Here is a 25512-nt window from a genome sequence, read left to right as displayed (position 1 = left end):
GTGCAAGGTGCAATACAGGACATAACAATACTGCCTAAACCAACATGTTTCGCCACAAGGCTTCCTCAAGGTGTATATACAATTTACAGTAATGCGACCCCCAGCCCAACAATACACATAGTGGGATGGGGGTCGCCAGTAATCACATATATAAACAGGTAAACAATAGCCCCTGTCAAAGCGGATGATGTAAACATGGTTACATATAGTACTAAGCCTACTTAGAACCTGCCTGTGTCTTTTTGCATTTAAAGAGTCAATAGAGCAGTATCATCTGGATGCAGCTGAAGCAGTCAAACAGCAAGTCGAATGCAGCCACAACTTTTCTAAAGCGTAAACAGAAGCAAATAAGATTAACTCTGCCATAGGAAATAAATGGTGCCGCCATCCGAATCGCTTGCTTGAGATTTGGCCGACATCCATTTCCATGCTGGAGGCAGCGAATCCCGTAGCCGTGCATTACCAGGAAGTGCCACCGCGTGTCTCGCAGCAGCGCACGGCGGCTAGTGGAAACGGACCCTCACTGGAAGATTTGATCATTGTAAACAAATTTGCTAAGAATGTATAGTGCAATGAGCCACATTGATTGAACTTTCCATTGATTTGCGTCAAAAACCAATTGAAATACGATCTGAAAGTTTCAGTCGATTGGACGTGGTGGGGGAGTGGCAATAGACAGGCAGCCCATAGCGCTGCATTGCATTGCATTGTACGACACTGAGGTTCAATCATTTTTCAATAGATTTCAATGTGAAATCTATTGAAAATCTGATTGCAGATCTGTGAATTTAATTATAGTATACATCACATACAGCAACCAATTACGCCTACTATATTTCCAACATTGCTATAGTCAGAACCGTACATATATTACTTGGTTGGTGTGATGTACACTTTTTTGCTATCCCAGTTACCTATGTTTGAGGAAGTACTTAGGGCCACGCTTTGTTTTTAGATGTTTTAATGATTCCTTGTTATACTATATACAATAAACATAGTTATTTATCTTATTATTGGCTGTTGATTGTATATGAGGCTTAATAGCCTTATAATTGACTGAGGAGTTCTCTTTTCTTTTTCCTTATATAATGTGTTAAAGTGACACTGAAGCGGAAAAAAAATGATATATTGAATTGGTTGTGTAGTACGGATAATTACTAGAACATTAGTAGCAAAAAAAATACTTTCATATTTGTATTTTCAGTTATATAGTGTTTTTTATAACATTGCATCATTCTCTAATATTTGCAGTTTACACACTACTCAGCATTCTAAATGATTTAACAGAGCAGGCTAGTGACCTTTTAAACTATCCTCTGCAGAAAAAAACAAGAAATACTGAGAGACAATTATTATTTAATATGTATATAGCACCAACATCTTATGCAGCGCTGTACAGAATATATATTGTCTTGTCACTTAACTGTCCCTCAGAGGGGCTCACAATCTAATCTCTACCATAGTCTTATGTCTATATTGGGAAGTGTATGTATCGTAGTCTAGGGCCAATTTTAAGGGGAAGCCAATGAACTTATCTGTATGATTTTGAGATGTGCGAGGAAACCAGAGTACTCAGAAGAAACCCACACAGATACGGGTAGAATATACTCTTTGTCTTTGTAGATGTTGACCTGGCTGGGATTTGAACCAGCGTTGCAAGGTGAGAGCGCTAATCACTCTGCCCCTGTGCTGCCCAGTTGAGATAAAAGCTTCAAAAGACAGAGCTCTCTGCCACTTTGAAAGTCTCTGAGCTCAGATAAGCTCTTTGGCATAGATAACAACTGGAGTTTCTTAACTCTTCCTGTACTGGAAACAATATTAAACTCATATCTGTGCTGCTAATGTTTTATTTCTTAGCTGTACTACACATAAAAATCATTATTATCATAAGTTTTTTTTCACTTCAGATTCCCTTTAATATGGGTCGATGACTGACTCCTCTAATTCAGTGTTCCCACAGGTGATATGACTGGGAGCATTACTGTGCTCGATTTTTGATAAACAGGCTTGTGAGCAATACACCGCCAAGTCTCCAGGCTATATATAGAATGCTGCATGTTACTAACTTTAAGGCCCGGTGCACACCAAAACCGCTAGCAGATACGCAAAACGCTAGAGGTTTTTGAAGCAGATTTCAGAGCGATTCTAGGCATGTTTAGAGACGTTTTCTAAACATGCCCAGCGTTTTTTGGAGCGTTTTTTGGTAGCAGATATCATATATTGTTACAGTGAAGCTGTTACTGAACAACTTCTGTAACAAAAACGCCTGAAAAACTGCTCTGATCTAGCGTTTTTCAGAGCGGTTTGCGTTTTTCCTATACTTTACATTGAGGCAGAAACGCTTCTGCAAACCGCAAAAGTGCTGCAGGACCCACATTTGCTGTTTGCTAAAAACCTCCAACCGCTGGTGTGCACCATCCCATTGAAATACATTAGCCAAGCGTTTTCACAGGCGGAAGCGGTTTGCAGAACGCTTCAAAAACCGCTTGGTGTGCACCAGGCCTCACTGTGTGATGGGCTGCTGCTGGCCTCATCATTCACTAGAGGCAAAGCAATAAAACAATGTACCGTTTGAAATACTATTAAATGAATAAATAACATATATAAACCTGTATAACGTGCTCTTCACTTGTAATCTCTATGGCTTCTTGACAGTGTTCTAACGCCGTGAATATAGAATTGCACGACCTACAACAAAGAAAACCAAAGACCATTATTACATTTAACATGCTTTCATACTTTAATTCAAACGTTTAAATTAGGGGCCCATATGCAATTCACATTTTCACCTGAGTTTTCTCCTGGGTGATATTTTCACACCTTGTCAATAAAATGCCCTTTAAGCCACCAGCAAGCAAGAAAATATTCCGAATAATTTTGCTAGTACTTTTTAACCTACTTTTTGATACATTTTCAATTTCAAAGTGATTAAAAGTTATATTAAATGGAAGAGGAAAGATGATCTCCTAGGACAGGGGTCAGGAACCTTTTTGGCTGAGAGAGCCATAACCGCCACATATTTTAAAATGTATTTCCGTGAGAGCCATACAATATGTCTCAAACTGGCACAGTGCGCATTCGCAGCAGAGGGCTGTCCCTGTTGCCATGGTGATGTGTATACAGCTGATCCACCGGGCAGTGGAAGTGTCAGACACGTCTTCAGCTTCTCTTGGGTTTCAGCAACATCAGCAATTTCCCTGAGAGCCAGACAGGAGAAATGCAGACTAACAGCGTGTACAATTAGCTAGCTGACTTGGGGGTTGATTCACTTTATAGAAGATCCCCGCATTTTGGCCCAGTAGGCTGCCTGTCAAGTGACAGGCAGCGTATTGGGCCAATCAAAGTGTGGGAATCTCATCCTACAAAGTCACTGGACCTGACAGGGTCCAGAGTGGGACAATTGGAGCAGCTGTTCATTTTGGGGTAGTGCGAGGTAGTAGTGCCTGCTACAGCACTACTTTGAAAATGATACTTGCGCTGCCACACTAAGTTGCGCTGCTTGAGCCGTGTAGCTTAGTAAATCAACCCCTACTGATTTGTCTGTGAGCCAGATGCAGCCATCAAAGAGCCACATCTGTCTCCCGAGCCATAGGTTCCCTACCCCTGCCCTAGGAGAACATTCAAGAAAAAAAGTTAATTGCATATGGGTCAGAGTCCTCTATAGTTTATCTACAGTTCAGAAGTGCAGTTGTGTGCTGTCACTCCCGATACTCACGTGTGCAAGACCCCTAAAAGGTGGCCATACATCTATCGATTTGGCTGTACGGTCAACCATTCGATTCAATCATTTTATAGAATCGAGAGAGAATCAAGTGTGCTCCAGTATGCCCAATCGATGAAAAGTGGCTGATTTCATGCTGAATCGACCAGCTTGAATGCAAGATATCGGTCAATCGCACAGGGAACAGCTACTGTTCACATGTCATTCGATTGACTCTGAATCTTTTTTTGGACAGAGCATGGAGACACAACATAGGTCAAATCGAATGTGAAAGTGAATCACATAGGATATTGCCTGTAGTCTGTGGGTCACTAGTCGATCGACTTTTAACCAACCACACTGAAGTCAATAACTGCTTTCACAGTGGGACGTTACAGGCGCACGTTAGAGCAGCCTGTAACGCAGCCCAACGCACAGCAATGAAAAATCAATGGGCTGTTCACAGTGCCCACGTTGCGTTACATTGTAACGCAGCACGTCTACATAACGTACTGCATGCAGTACTTTACACGCGGCTAAGCCGCGTTAGACGGTTTGCACATGCTCAGTAGGTTTTTTTTTTCATTTTATGGGCGGAGAGGAGGCGGGGAGAGGCCGCTACGTAGCCAGGCACATGGCTACTTATTATTCACTGCACTTGCAGTGTTTACATCCTGGAGCGGCCGCGGATTGGCTGGCGAGACCACGTGATGTGGAGAGCTCCGCTCACGTGGTCTCCGCAGTGCCTCCGACAGAGCAGGCGCACCAAGAGCTGCTTGTAACGCGGCTCTTGGTAGCGTCCTGCTCCAACACCACCAGGCGTTGCGTTAGGGGCACGTTATGCAACCATAACGTCCCCTAAACGCAACGTCCTGGTGTGTAAGTAGCCTAAGGGTTCTTTCACACTATGGGTTGCATGCAAGAAACTGGGTTAAGCAGAATTATGTGTATAAAGACTTACCGCACCATGAGTAGAACAGAATGCAATACATTACCTGCAATGCATTAGTCTCTACTCATCATGTGGTAAGATGTTATTCTAGTTAATGCAGTTTCCTGCATATGCCCGTATGTCCTGGGGCTTTCACACTGGTAGTTTAACAGTGCGATGGGAGCAACACACTGCCTGCAGTGCATTACCAGGCAGTGCATGTGGTTTGGGGTGTGGTGCAAGCATAAATCTATGCACTGTGCTTGTCACATCACATTGAAAACGGGTGATGCAGACTTTCATCGCTGTTGCGGTGGATGCAAAGGATCTAGTGTGAAAGTAGCCTATTACTAAGGACTGTCTCCACTCAGAAATGTTGGATTACTAGCCCAGTGACAAATTAAATAATAATAAACAAAAATCAAATCTGCCAAAAATATAGTCGCGTTTCCCCTACAATCTTCGCGTTTTATTATGGGTGTGAATTCACATGGAAATCTTTTTGCATATTTAATTCGCATTTTTGGATGTGGCTAGTTTATACTGTATGACAACTACCGTCTTCTTCTTTGTAATGTGTATGCAAATTTTTGTATTTCACATGTGGAGCCATTCAGAATCATTATGTTGAGATCGGACGCAAACTACTGCGGAACGCAAACAAAACAGAAATAAAATGCAGCCGGCTGTCAGGTCTTTTTTCACAGCAGAATGCAAATGAAAATTTACATTTGATGAGAAGAGGCACATTGATCTTCATTAGCATGTGAATTTTTGATTTGGAAAAATGTTAACAAATACATGAATGGAAACTAGGCCTTAAAGCAAACATGAAGAAGAAAAACAACCTATAATATTATGGATTGTAAGTGTGGTACAGATAATGAATAGAACATTAGTAGCAAAGAAAAGAGTCTCATATTTTTATTTTCAGTTACATAGCTTTATTTTTTTTTTAGGTTTGTGATAAGGTAGCCATACACTGGTCGATTTGCCATCAGATCGACCAACAGATAGATCCCTCTCTGATCGAATCTGATCAGAGAGGGATCGTATGGCTGCCTTTACTGCAAATAGATTGTGAATCGATTTCAGCATGAAACCGATCACAATCTGTGGAGCTGCCGCTGCTGCCCCCCCCCCCCCCCCTGCATACATTACCTGATCCGGCCGCCGCGAGTCCCCCGGTCTCCGTTGTCTTATTCTCCACTGGTCTCCGAGTCCGGCAGGCTTCACTTCCTGTCCGGGGAAGTCTAAACAGTAGAGGGCGCTATAATGTTTAAACTTCCTGTCAGGACAGGAAGAAGTGAAGCCTGCCGGACTCGGAGCCCTGCGGGGAAGAAGACAGCGGTGAAAGCGGGGACGAGCACCGGCCGGAGCAGGTAATGTATTGCCACTGTATTGCGTCCTTTTGTCGGGCATTTGAACGCCACTATCGACGCACTCCCGACCCGTAGGCGATCAAGAAAACTCTTCCACACGGACGGCTCGACGGAAATCGACGGGAACGATTCATTTCGGATGGAAATCGATCGTTCTGTCAGCGTTTGCGCAGCGATTTCACAGCAGATTGGATCACAGTGATCGAATCTGCTGTATATTGGCGGGAAAATCATTAGGTGTATGGGCCCCTTTACAGATACCACTGCAGCTAAAGAGATCAGCGAGACTGCAAGGCAACTGGCATTGTTTAAAAGTAAATAAATAGGCAGCCTCCACATCACTATCGCTTTAAAAGAAATCCGTGGGAGAAAACAGTAAAGTTAGATGCTTATCTCGGTAGAGGGAAGTCTATGGATGTTTACACAACAGTATATGGACAAGCACCATCAAAGTATTGTAAAGAATTAATCATACAGAGAGGAATGTGCTAATTGGGCAAATAAACTATGGAACTAACAAAGAAAAGTACCCACTATAAGCAGCACCAAACCACTCCAAAGTAATTTAAAAACTGTATAAGCTTTATTGGTAAACAGTAAACAAGATTATAAATTTATTAAAAAATCACCAAAGGTGATTGCAGCGGTACACATAAGATTCAACAAGCTCTGAATATGCAGGGCTGGCATTCCATGCGGCAAACTAGGCAATTGCCCCAGGGTCCACCTCCTGGGCTCCCTGGTCTTCCCCCAGCTTTATCTCCTGAAAAGTTTTCAGCAGTGTGGTGACTCGCCTGTCCCAGCTGGCGCACTCTTCAGTTAGTCAGTGAGTGCCCATCTTCATCCCTGCTGGCTGCATCTTTTCAGTGGCCCGGCTGCATGTTACATAATAACAAGCGCCGCGTCCCAAAGGAGAGGCTGCCCGGCGAGGATGAAGACAGGAATAAACAGAGCCACAGACCAATGGAGAAGCGCTCCAGCAGGGACAGGTAAGTCGCTACATCCGGGAAAAAACTCTACGGGGCCCTGGCGACCACAATAAAGTTGGAGAAGGCCAGGGAAGGGGGTATCCAGCAGCCAGCTGAGGGGTCCTGGGGGTTGGTGGGAGAATTTGGCAGAAACAAAGGGGCCCATATGCACCTTTATGGGGGAGGGAGTCTGTTGGGGGAGATGGGCAGCTTCATTTACCCATGGGCCCCATTGTAACTAGAAACAACCCTGTTTGGAGGGTCCCAGTATTGGATCGGTGCAGTCGACGAGGATGGGGGGGGGGGTTACATTTAAGTTCTCTATCTTTGATCTTTTTTTTTCCTACCCTCTCTATAATCTTCATTGGTATACGGAATAATGGAATTTGCACCAAGCACCTCGGTTGTACATGAGTTTTTATGTTGCCCAATACCGGCAGCTCTCATATCCGAATACTCTAGAAAGAAAAGAGATAGATATCTATAGACATACATACCGCAGTTTGAACTGTGAGCGCACCTCCCCGTGTTCTATTTGGATCAGCTCATTGTAACAGGCAATCATACTGTTGTTCTCGATAAACCTCTGCAAAATATACATATATTATGTGTCTGCTTGTATACACAGGACAAGTAGTAATAATCTGAGATCCCATTCTAAGGAGCTTTATAGATCATCAATGATAGACAGCTCGGTGTCCTCACTCAGTCTACAGGCCATAGTGCAAGAGAGAGGTGAATGGTCCCAGTCATGGCTGTCAGTCTGTAGAAGGGACGTGTGGCTTGAGACTGGCTGGTAGGAAGTGTGTGCTTATTATGTTAAATACTTTTTTTTCTTTTTAAACAGAGGCTGTTGCCAGTAGCGTGGTCACTCCTCATATAGCATGTCCCCAGGGGAGTAGCTAGAAATCGGGCCCCATAGAAAAGTATTGGATGGGTCCCCCGCCTCCCAACAAAATTATAAGTCTACTTTTTGACACTTCCCCTATATATCAACATACCTCCCAACTTTTTGAGATGAGAAAGAGGGACACTTAAGACACGCCCCTGCCACACCCCTGATCACGCCCCCGTCACACATACCATAAAGTTTTCATAAGAGAAATACTGTATGTTGTTTTATAATTCAAACCACACTGGACTTTTCTATCCTGGTTCATTTTCCTTCACATTAAATTGATATATTATTCATTTTAAAATATTAAAGGATGGGAATAAAATTTAGAGTCAATCAAACACATTTTTTTTTAGCAGAGAAATATATATTTACATAGAAAGAGGGCCAAAGTCCTGGAAGAGGGACAAATGAGGAGGAAAGAGGGACAGGACTCCCAAAGAGGGACTGTCCCTGCAAAAGAGGGACAGTTGGGGGCTATGTATCAATTTTAGGTAGCCAGAGAATCCCCACAGCATTAAGTAGCCCTCAAGTAACCATAGCCAGAGAAACCCCCAAGTAAATAGCCACAGGTAGACCCCACTATAGGTAGTCAGAGGCTGCCCCACCAGTATAGGTAGCCAGAGATGGCCTCTGCATAGACAGACAGAAGTAATCCACCAAAGTATAGGTGCACTCCCAGTATAGGTACCGTATATACTCGCATATAAGCCGACCCGCATATAAGCCGACCCCCCAACTTTTCCCTGAAAAAACAGGGAAAAATGATTGACCCCCATATAAGCCGGGGGTAGGAAATGCTGGATTGGTGCAGCCCCCCAGTGTGTCCCAGTATAGCTAGTATAGTGCCCAGTATAGGTAGGTAGTGTCCAGTATAGCTAGTAAAGTGCCCAGTATTGCCAGTATAGTGCCCAGTATAGCCAGTATAGCGCCCAGTATGGGTAGGTAGTGCCTCAGTTTAGCTAGTATAGTGCCCAGTTTAGCTAGTATAGTGCCCCAGTATGGCTAGTAAAGTGCCCAGTTTAGTTAGTATAGTGCCAAGTTTAGCCAGTATAGTGCCCAGTTTAGTTAGTATAGTGCCAAGTTTAGCCAGTATAGTGCCCAGTTTAGCTAGTATAGTGCCCAGTTTAGCCAGTATAGTGCCCAGTTTAGCCAGTATAGTGCCCAGTTTAGCTAGTATAGTGCCCAGTTTAGCTAGTATAGTGCCCAGTTTAGCTAGTAAAGTGCCCAGTTTAGCCAGTATAGTGCCCAGTTTAGCTAGTAAAGTGCCCAGTTTAGCCAGTATAGTGCCCAGTTTAGCTAGTATAGTGCCCAGTTTAGCCAGTATAGTGCCCAGTTTAGCCAGTATAGTGCCCAGTTTAGCCAGTATAGTGCCCAGTTTAGCTAGTATAGTGCCCAGTTTAGCTAGTATAGTGCCCAGTTTAGCCAGTATAGTGCCCAGTTTAGCCAGTATAGTGCCCAGTTTAGTGCCCAGCATAGGTAGGTAGTGCTCCGCCCCCCCGCCCCCCGCTGCTGCTATTACCTGTTTAGGAAGCGGCCGCTTCCTAATCCGCGTTCCTCTTCTTAAGTTTCTTCTCAGAGTATCACAGCAGCGCGCCCGGCGCTGCTGCTGTGACGATGTAGAGTGCAGGAAAGAGCGCGGCTCCCTATAGCGGCGATCTGTATCGCCGTTGCCAAGGGAACCGCTCTTTCCTGCCCCCTGCATCATCACAGCAGCAGCGCCGGGCGCGCTGCTGTGATACTCTGAGAAGACACTTAAGAAGAGGAACGCGGATTAGGAAGCGGCCGCTGCCTAAACAGGTATTAGCAGTGGCGGCCGGGGGGGAGCGGGGAGGGGGGAGCGGGGCGCGGACCACCCACCACCCACCACCCACCCACCCACCACTAGACCACCAGGGAAGACTCGCATACAAGCCGACCCCCCAACTTTTGACCCCCATTTTGGGGGTCAAAAATTCGGCTTGTATGCGAGTATATACGGTAGTTAGAGGTAGGCCCCTCAGAATAGGTAGCCAGAAGTAGTCCCCCAAGCAAAGGCAGCCACCAGGCACCACCCACCCCTTGGGATTTAGCCGTCCATAGCCCGGGCCTTTGTGGCCTTTCCATAAATCTGGCTCCGCTGTCAGTATTGCATCTCAAGCAAGCGATCTGAATTGCTCACCCTGTTGAATCCGGCATGCAAGAGCGGAAGGACCGATACTTCTTCTTGATCCGACCCACTGAAACAAACACAAAGAATGGCATGAAGCTTATATATGTTGCAGTTTTCAAAGAACAACTGAAGTAAGAGGGATATAGAGGCTGTCATATTTATTTCCATTTAAGCAAAAACCAGTTGCCTGGCAACCGAATAGACCAGCAGGGCTGCTAGACTACTGTTACTGTTTAAAAGGAAATAAATATGGCAGCCTCCATGTGCCTCTCAGTTCAGCTGTTAAGGAATACTGCTCAATTCTTATTTAATATGAAGCCCTTTCTGACTGTTTCTAATTATCTTTATTTAGTACAAATTATTTTATTGTTATTTTTTTTGGTTGAACTTGATGGACTGATGTATTTATTTCAACCAAACTTACTATATAACTATGGGCCTGATTCACAAAAACAATGTTTATCTCGACATGTGCAGTCAGCACGCATTAAAGGGTTGCCAAGGTGAGAGGGATATGGAGGCTGCCATATTTATTTCCATGTAAACAAGGACACAGATCAGGAGGGCTGTCAGGCAACTGGCATTGTTTAGAAGGAAATAAATATGTCAGCCTCCATATACCTCTCACCTCGGGTTCCCTTTAAGATGTATTTATGCAATTCAAGTCAATTGTGTCACTCACTATTACATGCTCCATTTACGTTGCCTGTCACTGAAGCAATATAAGTGGTGCGTGTCTAAATCGAGTTGCACAATTTGAATAACCCGCTACATAAATTGGATGGCACTAATATTAACCTCCCTAGCGGTATGGACAGAAATGTCCGTTCAAAAAAACATGCTGTGAACAGTATAAACATGCATACACATCAATACTCTCCTGCACTGTATACTAGACCCTTGCTTGACACATTTTGGCAAGTTACAGGAAAAAAAAAGTTTTAAAAATAAACTTTATCACTGTTTGCACAGAAATCCTGGGGAAATTGAACGCTGGGAAGGTTAATGGGCAACCACAACTGCTCACAGAAAGCGGAACTACCACAAATACCTCCTGTTTTAAGAAGGAAAAATTACATTTAACATTACAAACCAGACAGGAAGAACAATGACTTACACACGTGGAACAACAGCAAGGATTGTAGAGTGTTCTGATGGCTTTGTTGCTCGGATTGATCTGGGAAAAAAGGAAAGTGTTAAAGTGTAACTGTCGGGCATAAAATAAAAAATCAATTCTTTAGTTTTATCTGGTAAACAAGTAATAAGGATGCTAACCAGGTAATCCAAAAGTTAAAATCTCTATTACTTTTCTTATTGATAAATTATCATTCCCTGGTTTACCTGACTCTTATTTGGTACACAGAAAATTTGGTACACAAAAAGGAAGTTGCAGGGCATGCTGGGTTGTCCTTTTTTTTTCTCTACTTCCCCTCAGACTTAACTAATGCAGCCTGATTGGCAGAAGGCTCTTTCCCTCCTGTTTTCCCCTCCCACACCTCTGTTCCTCTCTGATTGGGCAATATTTCTCATGCTGAGACAATGCACTTTCTATAGTGAAGGGCAGGCAAATCAGGCAGAGGAGACTAAAGGAGGAAATTACATTAGAATTGGCTTCAAAATAGCCACACTTAAAATGTGAAATGCTAAGAAGGAATTTCTCTTTTTTTACTGTAGAAAAATCCCTAAAATCAAAACGGGGAAAGTGCAATACATATGTTATGTAAGTATAAAAGTTTTTTTTTCTGAGATAGTATGGCTGACAGCTCCTCTTTAAAGGCACGTACACACGCCTGATCTCTTCAAACGACGGGTTGTCAGACCCGTTCGCGGGGCAGCCGTTCTGATGACAGTTTCCCCGTGTGTACAGTACAGTCTGTCGGTAGGCTGATAAGGCTGGTTTTGACCGATCCACCGAGCGGATCAGTCAAAACCAGCCTTATCAGCCTGACGACAGACTGTACACACTGGCAAATTGTCGTCAGAACGACCACCCCTCGGGCGGGTGTGATGACCGGTAGCTTGTGTACGAATCTTAACTTGCAAACCATGGGGCTTGATTCACTAAACTGCGATAACTCAAATATCACACCTTTTTAAAGATATCACATCTTATTAAAGTTAACACGCCTTATCAGAGTAGCATAGCGAGCACTACGAACCCGCAGGGGCTCAGGGCAGGACAAGTGCTATTGCCAATTACAGTTCATAGCGCTAGCTTTGCTACTCTGATAAGACGTGTTAACTTTGATAAGGTGTGATATCTTTGATAAGGTGTGATATTTGAGTTATCACGGTTTAGTGAATCCAGCCCCATGTATATCTTTTGTCTATTAGTTTCATGCAGTGTTTAAAACATGAGACTTGAGTTTCAAACCACTTTAAGCAGGAAAATAAGCCTGAGCTGTTTTTACTTTCCCATCGTCCACTTTGGAGAACCCAAATAAACAGAGTGAATTGCACAATTAATTATAATATGGTGAGTTTGTATTTTCTTTGGTCACATGGCTGGCCTTCACATATACTCAGAGTTCTGTTCCTCTTTTCTGCTTACAGTGTATTACAGCACTAAATGTTATTATGCAAATGATCTATTATGTCCTTGTGTATAAAGTCCTTGGCGTTACAGCATTCAGCTGTTAGAGACCAATGGGCTTCTCTGGTTCCTCCTCTTGTCATGACATTCTAGAAACTGTATCTGTAAGGAGTGGGTGACACTGACTGCATCCTAGGATAACGTTTTAGGCAGGGGTTACACGCAGTGGCGTACTAGAACTCATTGGGCCCCCCTGCGAAACTTTGGATGGGGGCCCCCCTTGACCCTGCTGAACACTGAATAGGGACTGTCTACAGATCTGTGTCTGCAAAACGTTGTATGATTCCTTATCAGTGGCTGAGCAAATGCAGTCATTAGAAAAATTGTGTAGAGAACAGAATTTTTTTTTCTCCATACCCTTAGTTGTCAGTCTCTAAGGACAGGGAAAAGAAACTCCTCCCCCCACGGGGCCCCCTGCAGCTTCTGGGCCCCCCTGCAGCTGCATCCCTTGCAGGGTCTATTGTTACGCCCCTGGTTACACGTGTCAAAAATCATGTGTATTTTTCACAATGCATAGACACATATACTGTTTTCCAATGCACAATCACAGTGGAGTGGGAGAAATGTGCTTTTTCCCGATGCAGGAAAATAAATACCGGCACTGCTGTTTTTTTTTTCCACACATCGTGTGCGATTCCCTATTGACAACAGCCAACAATGCAGATTTGTCCGTGGAAAAAACGTTTTCATTTTTCTGTGGACTCAAGCGTGACCCCTGCCTTACAGTCAGAGACTTTAGTCACAGGTAATTCATCCATCCATACTCACTTGCAAACCGCCTCTGCATCAAGGTATCTTGGGTGCCTGTAGTCGATGACGATGATTTCATGGTGTTTATCAAGGAAACACTCCAATGCTAATTCTGGGGTCCTGGCTATGTTACATTTGTATCCAGCGCGTTCACAGGCCCACCAGAAGCCATCACTCTGGCTGTCTTCCTTGGCAAACACTAGCAGCACCTGGCAATGAAATGTTAGGTTACACAAGGTCCGATTGCACAATTATAAAATGCCGGACGTTTTACTGGCCAATAAATGGTCACAGCTTACATACTGCCCTGTCCCAGTCTCTTGACACCCTCCATTCCTGGCCCCAAACCACACTTTGCTTATTCTGCCCCCAATCCGGCATGTCTCTCTTTCTCCAACATGATACATGCACAACCTGTAGGGTCTCCTCAGGGCCCTGCGTTACACAGGTCATGGCATGATGACCCAGCATGGAAACCTGGCCACCGTTTTGCACACCAATCTGTGTTATTTAACCTTCACTGAAACAATACAGCTTGCTGTTGGATCTCTACAACCCCAGTGTTCATTCTCAGCAGAGGTTCACACACTGCATGTTCTAACCTCAGCCCAAGACCTTGACCCTGCTCTGCTACACATCAGTTCTGACCTCAGCTTATGAGCTCAACTTTGCTCTGCATCAGAATTCCCCCTCCTGTTCTTTTTGCACCTCTAATTTCAAGTGTAGCTTTCTAAAACTGTAAAAAAAAATTACATTTCTCTTTCTTATCCTTTTATATATAAGGCACAGACATATAATGAAATCCTGTATAATAAATAAATAAATGCACAAGCGGAAAAATACATGACATAAGAGGGGAAGAGGACCTTGCCCCACCAGTTTCCAATCAGAGGTGGGGGAACATAGGATACCATATGTAACAGAGACACTAGTGTCTGGAGGAGTTGAGCATTAGGTGTGACGTAGTAGAGGAAGATGTGTAGGTGATTTAAAAGTATGATGTAAGTTTTGAGAAGACACTAAAATATCTTAGAGTTGGGGGAAAGTCTTACTGGAGGAAGACAATTCCTTTAAATGGGGGCAACCCATGAGATGTTTTGTTGCCATGTACGGGAGGGAGGTTATTATAACTGGAACATTAGCAGATCATTGAAGACTCACAAGGTGGACTTTGGGGTGTAGCTGTGCAGTAGATCAGCCATATAGTGGGACATATGGCTGATCTAATGCACTGCATTAAGTGTGCGACTGACTTTCATTCCTATTGCCGCACCTTCATTTTGCAAAGGGTAACACAACACAATGTTTTTAGCCCAAGTGCAAAAGGGGCCTTAGAGTTACATATGACAAATACTTCACGGCATGAAGCTTTGTTCTATGATCTGGCAACTCAACAAAAGCAAAGAAAGCTCAGCTGTCTCTCTTTGGTATAAGAGATGCACAAGACAGTAAAAAAGATGGCAAGTACTTTATTTTCCTTATTATCTACTCCTACTTTGTTTTTGTCCTCACTTCCTGCTTTGTGGTATGTGGAAGTGCACAGAAGCGTATTGTAAAAATATGTCCCGTTGGAAAATGTTTAAAAATCCCTGCGTCCCCATAGACCAGTCATGGGCAAACTTGGCCCTCCAGCTGTTAAGGAACTACAAGTCCCACAATGCATTGCAGGAGTCTGACAGCCACAGTCATGACTCATAAAGGCAAATGCATTGTGGGACTTGTAGTTCTGTAACAGCTGGAGGGCCAAGTTTGCCCATGCCTGCCATAGACTAACATGACTTCCGGGCCGACGCAGATTGCCACAAGTCGCCGCAGAAGTTGCGCGGTAACGCAGTTGTGGACCAGCATCAGATAGAGGACTTACGGTGGACCATAGGTAATATGGACTACCCCATAAGTTTGCACGGAAGTGTGGTAGCAGTGCGTCAATTTGACGCACCGCCTCAGTGTGAAAGAGCCCTCAAGCCCCTCTTATGGGATTGAATGGAAGGGCGTGGTTTGGATGGCAGTCTGTGAAGAGATTCCTTCCAGTCCATTCTCCATGGTACAGGAGATAACTGGAAAATGAAGGTATTTGGGGTCCTATATAACACATATCTTGTATGACTAGTAGGAAGGGAAGACCTATGGTGTTATAGTAAAAATCTTGTATGTAGAGGAATTTTAATTATGAGTAGCCTAAACCTTTAAATTACTTTTTAGGCATCTTTTCAAACAATGTGATGCATGATATTCCTATGGGGCTATCACATGCAGTGCGGCATGTTCCATTAGGGTAACACACAGCATGCGGAGCTTTTATAGGGGAATGTAAGTGTTACAGTAGCAGTGAGACATACTTGTACTGTATGCCCGGGGCTGGAATTCTAGATAGGCCACAAAGGCCCGGGCCTTGGGCGGCTACAGCGCATTGGAGCACCTGGATGCGAAATAGCGGTTGCTACATATGAAAGAGAAGGCTGCAAATGGGGAACAACACGTAAAAAAGGGATGCTGAAAGGGAGCTGTACATAAAAGAAAGAGGCTGCAGTACATGGAAGATACAATGATACACATGAAAGAGGGGGCTGCACGTGGAATGGGAGGGGCCATGTTGCACATGGAAGGAAGTCCTAACATAATTGGCCTAGGGGTGGAGAAAGTATAAATCCGGCCTTATGTATGCCTCACAGTATGGCTGCACCACACAGCTACCAGGTGATGAGACTTTTCAGCACCGTTGCGTTGAGATCTTATCACATACACAGTGTAAAAGAAGCCTTAAGTTCTGACTCTTGGATCTTTGACGTGAGACATTTATTGATTCCCTCCGTAAATGGCAACTTACTCATCGAGATATTGTTACTACTGTGCTCCTCTCCTCACTTTGTTCAGCGCTTCAGGCAAATTATTAATGAAATATAGGCAGCAATGTCCCATTTCCGGGCAAAAGTGTACTTAAGGTTTGTTTATTGTTCTATAGCTATATTGAAAATCACAAATGTTTAACCAATGAAATGCCTACGGATAGGTAACTGTATTCTGGTTGTGAATTCGGAAAACCTGCAATCATTCAGCTCTTGTAAACAAACAGCGCTGTTCCATGACCCCGGTTTGTTGGAGTGCGTTACCATGGCAACTTTGCTTTGTGACCGAATCAATAAATTCCCCCGAGTCTGACAAGAGCTTCTGGACTTAGTGACCTGCTTTCAAACTTCTCTGCTGGAGCTGTGTGTATGTAGTGTGGGGTGCTTTTTTTTCTTTTTAGTACAGATCCTTAATAAACACATTTGCCCATATTTCAAAGAAGGACAAAAATGCCCAAAATAGACACAGCTGCGCTATTATCGCACTGCAGGAGGACAAGTTAGCAGGTCATGTGAGGCTAACTTACAACCAGAGGCTAGAACTAGAGTCTAACAGCTGCCCCTATATACCAATGAGACCCTGGGCCATATGCAATCCACTTTTTTCTCCTGCGTTTTCTGCTTGGAGATAATTTTCCATCTTCGATTTAGAATAAGTTTTCAGCAATTTGCAACGGAAAAAGTACCAAAAAGTAGGAGAAAAAGTACTATCAATATTATTTTGGGCATTTTTTTTTGCTTGCTGCTGGTTTAAAAGGCATTTTAACAAATTTGAAAATATCTCCTAGGAGAAAACACAGGAGTAAAAAAGAAAATTGCATATGGACTCCTGTGCTTAAACACAACCTTAAGTGACATATGGCATGAATAGATATGTGTACAGTATGTACAGTGTCAAGCATACAAATAACTAGGCTGCGCTCCTTTTCTTTTTTTTTTCCTGCCTGAAAGAGTTAATATTGAGCTATGCAACTGACAGTTTTTCCACAGTTGAGACTCAGTCACTTACTAATAAGGAATTATAGCCATAAAATACGACAGAGGCATGTGGTAGAGAAGTGACAGAGGCGTGCGACGCAGAAGTGACAGAGGTGTGTGAAACAGAAGCAACAGAGGTGTGTGACGGAGTAGTGAGAGACATGTAATGTAGAAACGACAGAGGTGCGTGATGGAAAAGCAACAGAAGTGTGTGACAGAGAGGCGACAGAGGCGCGCACCGGAGAAGCAACAGAGACATGTGACGGAGAAGTGCCGGAAGTGCGTGACAGAGAAGCGACAAAGGCGCATGGCGGAGAAGCGACAGAGGAGTGTGAGGGTGAAGTGACAGAGAAGCAACAGTGACACGTGATGCAGAAGCACGTGACAGAGAATCAACAGAGTCGCGTGACAGAGAAGCCACAGATGCACATGACAGAGAAGTAACAGAGGAGCGACAGAGGCATGTGATACACAAGCGACAGAAGCCCATGACAGAGAACCGAGGTCCTGATGCAGAAGCGTCAGAGGCGCGTGATGCAGAAGTGTCAGAGGCGCGTGATGAAGAAGCTACAGAGGCATGTGACAGAGAGAACTGGCAGAGACCTGGGCTTCTGAGAGAAGGGGATCGACCTTCACAGCTTCTTACAATGCCTGAACTGAGTGAGAGTAGCACATCTAGGCCCTTCCACAGCAAACTCACAGCCTTCGCCACGGCCACCTCCAACTGACCAATCTAGAGATGCGCAGTGTGCATGCACTACCTGACATGCGCAGTATTTTTTTTTTTTTTTTTAACATTTATTAAAAAAAAATATTGAAACAGGCCCTGCCTCTCCATTAACACTTTGCCCCCATACAGGTTGGTATTACCAGAACAGTTGAGCCAGTCAACGCCCCCTGAACAATAGCAGCTTGCATGGTATATGACACGAGGGGAGTTTTGTAAAAGGGGGGGGCAGAAATATTTTGCTTATCTTGCAAACCTCCTTGTCCATGTCAATGACAAGGTGTTTATCCATTGATTGTGGAAATGATGGTAACTAACCTCACGCATGTGGCCGTTTAAAAAAACAAAAAGTGTCACTTACCTGGGGCTTCTACCGGCCCCCTGCAGCTATCAAGTCCCACGTTGTCACTGAAGCTCCCTCTGTTACTCGCCGTGGGTCACCTGCCAATGATTTGTCTAACTAGACGAATAGCACTGTGGCTGCACGGCCGTGGCCACGCAAGTCCTTGCTCCTGCGCGCGTCATTGTGAGGTTACTGCGCAGGTGTAGTACAAGAAAACTTTGTCCTGCACCTGCGCAGTAAGCTTCTGGAGACGCGAGCGGGAGCCGGAACACGGGCAGGAGCGAGGACGAATAATTGGCAGGTGAGGTGACCGCGGAGAGGAACGGAGGGGGCTTCAGTGACGGCATGGGACTTGATAGCTGCAGGGGGCTGGTAGAAGCCCCAGGTAAGTGACACATTTTGTTGTTTTCAATGGCCACAGAACCCCTTTAAAGTGAAGCTGAACTAAGTAAAATGATTTAAAATAAACACATGATGTAGCTGCAAATGCTGCAAATGAAAATTACATACTTACCTCACAGTCAGCTCACCATTTTCTTCTTACAACAATTCCTTCCAGTTCTGACAACATCTTGTCAGGCTTGTCTCTCGGGAAGCTGAAATCATTAGGGCCCTCTTTCACTATATCAGTTGCTGCCAGTTATAACTGAAAGGACAACCGATGTGCAAGGTAATGTCCATGTCTCCCTATAGCTCAAACACTATTACTGGTTAACGGAGTGCTCACCCGGAAGCTATTACATTGTCATTTTTAAAGCGGACCTAAAGATTGCTAAAAAAAAAATACAGGGAGTGCAGAATTATTAGGCAAGTTGTATTTTTGAGGAATAATTTTAGGAATAATTTTATTATTGAACAACAACCACGTTCTCAATGAACCCAAAAAACTCATTGATATCAAAGCTGAATATTTTTGAAAGTAGTTTTTAGTTTGTTTTTAGTTAGCTATTTTAGGGGGATATCTGTGTGTGCAGGTGACTATTACTGTGCATAATTATTAGGCAACTTAACAAAAAACAAATATATACCCATTTCAATTATTTATTTTTACCAGTGAAACCAATATAACATCTCAACATTCACAAATATACATTTCTGAAATTCAAAAACAAAACAAAAACAAATCAGTGACCCATATAGCCACCTTTCTTTGCAAGGACACTCAAAAGCCTGCCATCCATGGATTCTGTCAGTGTTTTGATCTGTTCACCATCAACATTGCGTGCAGCAGCAACCACAGCCTCCCAGACACTGTTCAGAGAGGTGTACTGTTTTCCCTCCTTGTAAATCTCACATTTTATGATGGACCAGAGGTTCTCAATGGGGTTCAGATCAGGTGAACAAGGAGGCCATGTCATTAGTTTTTCTTCTTTTATACCCTTTCTTGCCAGCCACGCTGTGGAGTACTTGGATGCGTGTGATGGAACATTGTACTGCATGAAAATCAAAAATCATGTTTTTCTTGAAGGATACAGACTTCTTCCTGTACCACTGCTTGAAGAAGGTGTCTTCCAGAAACTTGCAGTAGGACTGGGAGTTGAGCTTGACTCCATCCTTAACCCGATAAGGCCCCACAAGCTCATCTTTGATGATACCAGCCCAAACCAGTACTCCACCTCCACCTTGCAGGCGTCTGAGTCGGACTGGAGCTCTCTGCCCTTTACCAATCCAGCCACGGGCCCATCCATCTGGCCCATCAAGACTCACTCTCATTTCATCAGTCCATAAAACCTTAGAAAAATCAGTCTTGAGATATTTCTTGGCCCAGTCTTGACATTTCAGCTTGTGTGTCTTGTTCAGTGGTGGTCGTCTTTCAGCCTTTCTTAACTTGGCCATGTCTCTGAGTATTGCATACCTTGTACTCTTGGGCACTCCAGTGATGTTGCAGCTCTGAAATATGACCAAACTGGTGGCAAGTGGCATCTTGGCAGCTGCACGCTTGACTTTTCTCAGTTCATGGGCAGTTATTTTGCGTCTTGGCTTTTTTCACACGCTTCTTGCGACCCTGTTGACTATTTTGAATGAAACGCTTGATTGTTCGATGATCACGCTTCAGAAGCTTTGCAATTTTAAGAGTGCTGCATCCCTCTGCAAGATATCTCACTATTTTTGACTTTTCTGAGCCTGTCAAGTCCTTCTTTTGACCCATTTTTCCAAAGGAAAGGAAGTTGGCTTATAATTATGCACACCTGATATAGGGTGTTGATGTCATTTGACCACACCTCTTCTCATTACAGAGATGCACATCACCTAATATGCTTACCGTAATTGGTTGTAGGCTTTCGAGCCTATACAGCTTGGAGTAATACAACATGCATAAAGAGGATGATGTGGTCAAAATACTCATTTGCCTAATAATTCTGCACTCCCTGTACATTCACTTCCCTGGGGCTTCTCCCAGCCCCCTGCAGCCGTCCAGTCCCCCGCCGGTACTGAAAGTTCCTCCCGTCCCCCAGTTTCTTCACCCCGACTTACAAGTCGATAGCCACTGCTCCAAGGGCCCTGGTGTGGTCGCAAACCTCTGCATCCCCAAGGGGCCCATCTGTCGCCTTCTCTGTCCTCTCTCCACTTCAGTTTACCAAAAAAAAGCCACAGGGGGCACCAAAACTACTACCTTGCCTAGGACGTGTCTCTATGCCCAAGAACACAGCCTTGCTAAAACTCTGCGATCTGAAAAACAATGAGGACTACAGTAACTAGTGGCTGCCAGCTGATGGTTAAGAAGATAAATTGTGACCTGACATTCCACATCATAATCTAATGCTCATGGCAACTTACCCCCTCCCCCCCAGACAATCATTGCAGTATAATTACCTGAATTGGATCCTGTGTTAGTCTCATAGGTCCCAGCCACTGTTCTGTTGATGACACCTGCTAAAGGTAAAAAAAAACAGGTTTTAACATTTTTGTGCTCATGTTCTTTACAGTCCCATAAAATCATATACAACAGCAAATCAAGTCACTGGTCCGCTGTCCTGAAAAACCATTGAAGAGGACTCTCATGCCAACCAAAACTGCTTACAGTATGTCCTCTTGCTAAAGCTACATACAAGCACCTTTCCCAAAACACCTGGTCTAACCGAGTCTAGGAGAAACAGGAGGTTGGATTTTTTTCAGCCAACTGCTACTGTTCTGACTCAGCAATTCTGATGTCAGTAAATGATCAGATAAGGTGATCCTTTTGAGCTCTTATAAGTTCAGTAGCACTAGCATGGTATGTCCTCAAAGTGAGCAACCTCTGTTCCACCGCTGATTCCCTGCCATTTTTAATTATAAAAGGCACATATCAACTGTAGCGTTTTACAGAGCACATAGGCTTGTTATAAACTGTCACACAGAGGCAGAGCCGGGACAAGGTCCTCCAGCATAGAGGGCTAAGACACCAAATTGTGCCCCCCCCCTCCCCCATCCCTCCCACCCCAGCCCATCACACACTAACTGCTGTTAGACTAATGGCCCATACTCACGGGCTACAATTGTCGCCGCAACACGCGGTGCGCGCGTGTTGCGGCGACAGGTCGCCCGTGAGTGTGCGCCGTCGAAAAGGCGCGCACCCCGAACTGTCGCCTGTCGCTGATGTCGCCGGGCGATTGGCGCGGTCAATCGCCTGGCGACAGTCGCCGCCGTAACTGTCGCTAGTCTGCGTGAGTACGCGGACTAGCGACAGCAACCTCCATTGAGGTATACGGAGCTTCCGGCGGGGGAAGGAGGAACGTCGGCGACAGCTTCCGTCGTGCCGCTGGTCCCTCTTCCGCGTGTGTATGCGGAGGGACCTGGCGAGGAGCTGTCGCCGGCCTGTCGCCCACACGCTCACGAGTGCTGGCGACAGGCACAAAAAGTTGCCCGTGAGTATGGGCCATTAGAATTGCCCCAGGGTAGATGTATAGCTCCCAACTGTTCCTCTTTCAGAGGAACAGTCCCTCTTTAGGAGCCCTGTCCCTCTGTCCTCCTCATTTGTCCCTCTTTCAGGACTTTGTCCCTCTTTCTATGTAAATATATATATTTCTATACTATAATATGTGTTTGACTCTAAACTTTATTCCCATCCTTTAAATTGATATATTACTAATTTTAAATTGTAAATATGAAGGAAAATGAACCAGGACAGAAAGGACCAGTGTGGTTTGAATTATAAAACAACATATTTTTCTTATGAAATCTTTATGGTATGCGTGACTAGGGTTGTGACAGGGGTGTGGCTTAAGCTTTCCTCTTTCTCATCTCAAAAAGTTGGGAGGTAGCCCAGGGTCCCCAAAACCTTAATCTCTAGTTATCTGGCTTGCAGTCACTGCCATGTATCCCCTTTTCTTATTTCTCTCTGCTTCCAACGCAATAGGGAAATGATAGCTGAGTGAGTTGTGCGCCCCCTCCAATACTGCGCTCTAATGCTGGAGCCTCTCTTGCCTCTGCCTCGGCCCTGCACAGAGGGGTCTACAACTTTTGGAGCCAGGAAAGAGAGATATTAAGACACGCCCCTGAATAACCTTGAGCTACGTCCCAATTTCACAAACAGCACACACTTCCTTGACGTCTAGTGGTACCCCTCCCCTATACAGTTCCCTGGTATCAAGATCCCCCCCCCCTCCTCCTCTATACAGGGATCCTTCGGTGTCTAGTGGTGCATCGCTCACCAATACAGTGAACCCAGTTGTCTGCTGGTGCCTACCTCTCTCCCTCCCAGAGCCGGGACAAGGTTCTCCAGCACCCAAGGCTGAGACACCAAAGTGCGCTCCTGAGTCCCTTTCCATCAGGCATGAGCTTCCGAATTCCGCGGAAGCTAAAATACCGAAATTCCGCCAGAATTGGGGTTTCCGCATTGTTCCGCAGAATCCGGAAATGTCAAAATCGGAATCGGAATGAATTGACCAATCAGGAGATGCGGAATGAGTTGACCAATCATGACAACAAGCTCATGGACGCCAAATTCCACCTGGGCGCCACCCCCCAAACAGTGCGCATATAAAAAAATTAGCATTTCCGTAAAAAAAGGCGGAAATTTACGAAAGTACACTTAACAATCACGTTTCCGGAATATACAACAACTTTATTGACAATAGACAACATAGACACAATCATTCGAAAATTACGGAAGTCCGGATAAAAATTACGGAAAATACATGCGGAATACCGCGGAATGTGCCGGTATGCGGAATTTCGGTATGACGGTATTGTGGAATTGTCCCGGGAACGGAAATGGGCTCTTCCGACCATGCCTACTCCCCATACAATCATCCCTGGTGTCTAGTAGTTTCCCCTCTCTCCCGACACAGTAATTCCTGGTGTATAGAACTTCCCCCTCATCCCCAATACAGTGTACCCTGGTGTCTAGTGGTGTGGTGCCCCTTCCCACCTCCACCATACAGTGAACGCTGGTGTCTAGTGGTTGTCCCCTCCCTCCCCTCATCCAGTGAACCCTGGTGTCTAGTGTTCCCTCCCCCTTACAAGCAACCTTGGTGTTAAGTGGTTCCTTCCCCCATTAAGTGATCCCCAGTTTCTAGTGTGCTCTTCTCCCTCCCTCCCCTGTATGCAGAGATCAGCGTAGGGAGCAAGTCTTGGTAAGTTACTCATCTCTCGTCACAGATCCAGCGTTACTGCTACAAATGCAAGTTCTTACACACAGAAGGAGAGCCACAAGAATGTTATCCAGGGGCAGAAGATGTATAATTCCCTCCTTAAAGGGGCACTATGGCGAAAAATTTTAATAATTTAAACTATGTACAAACAGACAAATAAGATGTATGTTTTTTCCAGAGTAAATGATGAGCCATAAATTACTTTTCTCCTATTTTGCTGTCACTTACAGTAGGTGGTAGACATCTGACAGAACCAACTAGTCCATCTCTTCACAGGGGATTCTCAATAAGGCATTTATTCTTTATAAAGAAATTCCCTAAAAAGGATTTAGACAATGTTGCTGGCCAGCTTCCCTTCTCACTTTACAGTTTTTTGGCAGTTGGACAGAGCAACTGCCATTCACTAAGTGCTTTTGAAAATAAATAAATCCCTGAGAATCCCCCATGAAGAGTTGGACTACTCCAAAACCTGTCGCTTCTGTCAGATTTCTACTACTTACTGTAAGTGACAGCAACTTAGGAGAAAAGTAATTTATGGCTCATTTTACTCTGGGAAAAAAACATGCTTCTTATTTGTATATGTTTGCACATATTTTAAATTTTACAATTTTTCGCCATAGTGCCCCTTTAATGTGCCCAGTGGTTTATTGGAGATAACTGAAACCAAACATCACAGGATTAACTCTCAAAGACAAGTTCAAATAGCATTATTCAATGCCAATACATGTAATCAATGGCACGCTATATACGGAATGTTTCTCTCAATATTACAGCCATGCTGGCCTGCTGAAAGCATTGTTTATTCTAACAGCCTGCAGTAAGAGTGATAAGACCTGGGGAGAAGTGAATGCAGAAGCACACAGATCAGCAGCTGTATTTTATGCCACATCAGACAGCTACGTCACCTGCAAATAGCAAAATGTGCTGGAATGGTCAGACACGGCCATGTATCCTTTATTAGTCTATCTCCAGTTTGAGATCTGCCCAGCGTTCAGCTACAGAGTTTGATTTAATCCATGAGGACGTTTGTTCAGCTGATGTAAAATAAAGATGTATAGCACCTTGCCAGGAGCCCCTACCCCAAGCACTTTCATCAGCACAGATCTGAAAGGCCTCATTGCTGAGATCTGTTCATGTTTTTCTGTATTTCAGTCTAAACTGCTTGATATGATTCTGAGTCAAGCAACAGTGGTCATGTGCTCTCAGAGCCTGCAGTTAAAGGACAACTGAAGTGAGAGGAATATGAAGGCTGTCATATTTATTTCCTTTTAAACAATACCAGTTGCCCAGCTGTCCTGCTGGTCTATTTGGCTGCAATAGTGTCTGAATTATAGGCAACAAAGTGGCATAGTGGTTAGCACTCTCGCCTTGCATCACTGGGTCCCTGGTTCGAATCCCAGCCAGGTCAACATCTGCAAGGAGTTTGTATGTTCTCCCCATGTCTGTGTGGGTTTCCTCTGGGCACTCCGGTTTCCCCCAAAAACATACAGATAAGTTAATTGGCTTCCCCCTAAATTGGCCCTAGTCTACAATACATACACTACACAATATAGGCATAGGCATAGGGATTAGATTGTGAGCTCCTCTGAGGGACTGTTAGTGACAAGGCTACATACTCTGTACAGCGCTGTGGAAGATGTCGGCGCTATATAAATACTAAATAATAATTACACC

The 25512-nt window shown here is 44.4% G+C and overlaps 1 protein-coding gene across 7 annotated transcripts in view; it reads right to left on the bottom strand.

Annotated features, from left to right (window-relative positions):
* PDE8B (phosphodiesterase 8B) overlaps nucleotides 1-25512 on the bottom strand; it is a 357296-nt gene that overhangs the window by 87159 nt on the left and 244625 nt on the right. For 3 of the 7 annotated variants that reach the window (XM_068248999.1, XM_068249010.1, XM_068248983.1), the window contains exons 2-7: nucleotides 21080-21136; nucleotides 13390-13580; nucleotides 11146-11205; nucleotides 10038-10095; nucleotides 7479-7567; nucleotides 2610-2688 (exon numbers count right to left, since the gene is read on the bottom strand). In XM_068248999.1, coding sequence (XP_068105100.1) covers nucleotides 2610-2688; nucleotides 7479-7567; nucleotides 10038-10095; nucleotides 11146-11205; nucleotides 13390-13580; nucleotides 21080-21136 — 534 coding nt within the window. Of the gene's footprint in view, nucleotides 1-2609; nucleotides 2689-7478; nucleotides 7568-10037; nucleotides 10096-11145; nucleotides 11206-13389; nucleotides 13581-21079; nucleotides 21140-24066; nucleotides 24114-25512 lie in introns of those variants that run through there. The other 4 variants (XM_068248991.1, XM_068248974.1, XM_068249019.1 and 1 more) reach the window with 3 other exon arrangements.

Source organism: Hyperolius riggenbachi, chromosome 1 (genome assembly GCF_040937935.1).
Source record: "Hyperolius riggenbachi isolate aHypRig1 chromosome 1, aHypRig1.pri, whole genome shotgun sequence".
In the NCBI taxonomy this organism is placed as follows: Eukaryota; Metazoa; Chordata; class Amphibia; order Anura; family Hyperoliidae; genus Hyperolius; species Hyperolius riggenbachi.
The sequence above is the reverse complement of the archived record's forward strand: the minus strand, read 5'-3'. Positions and strand labels throughout refer to the sequence as shown.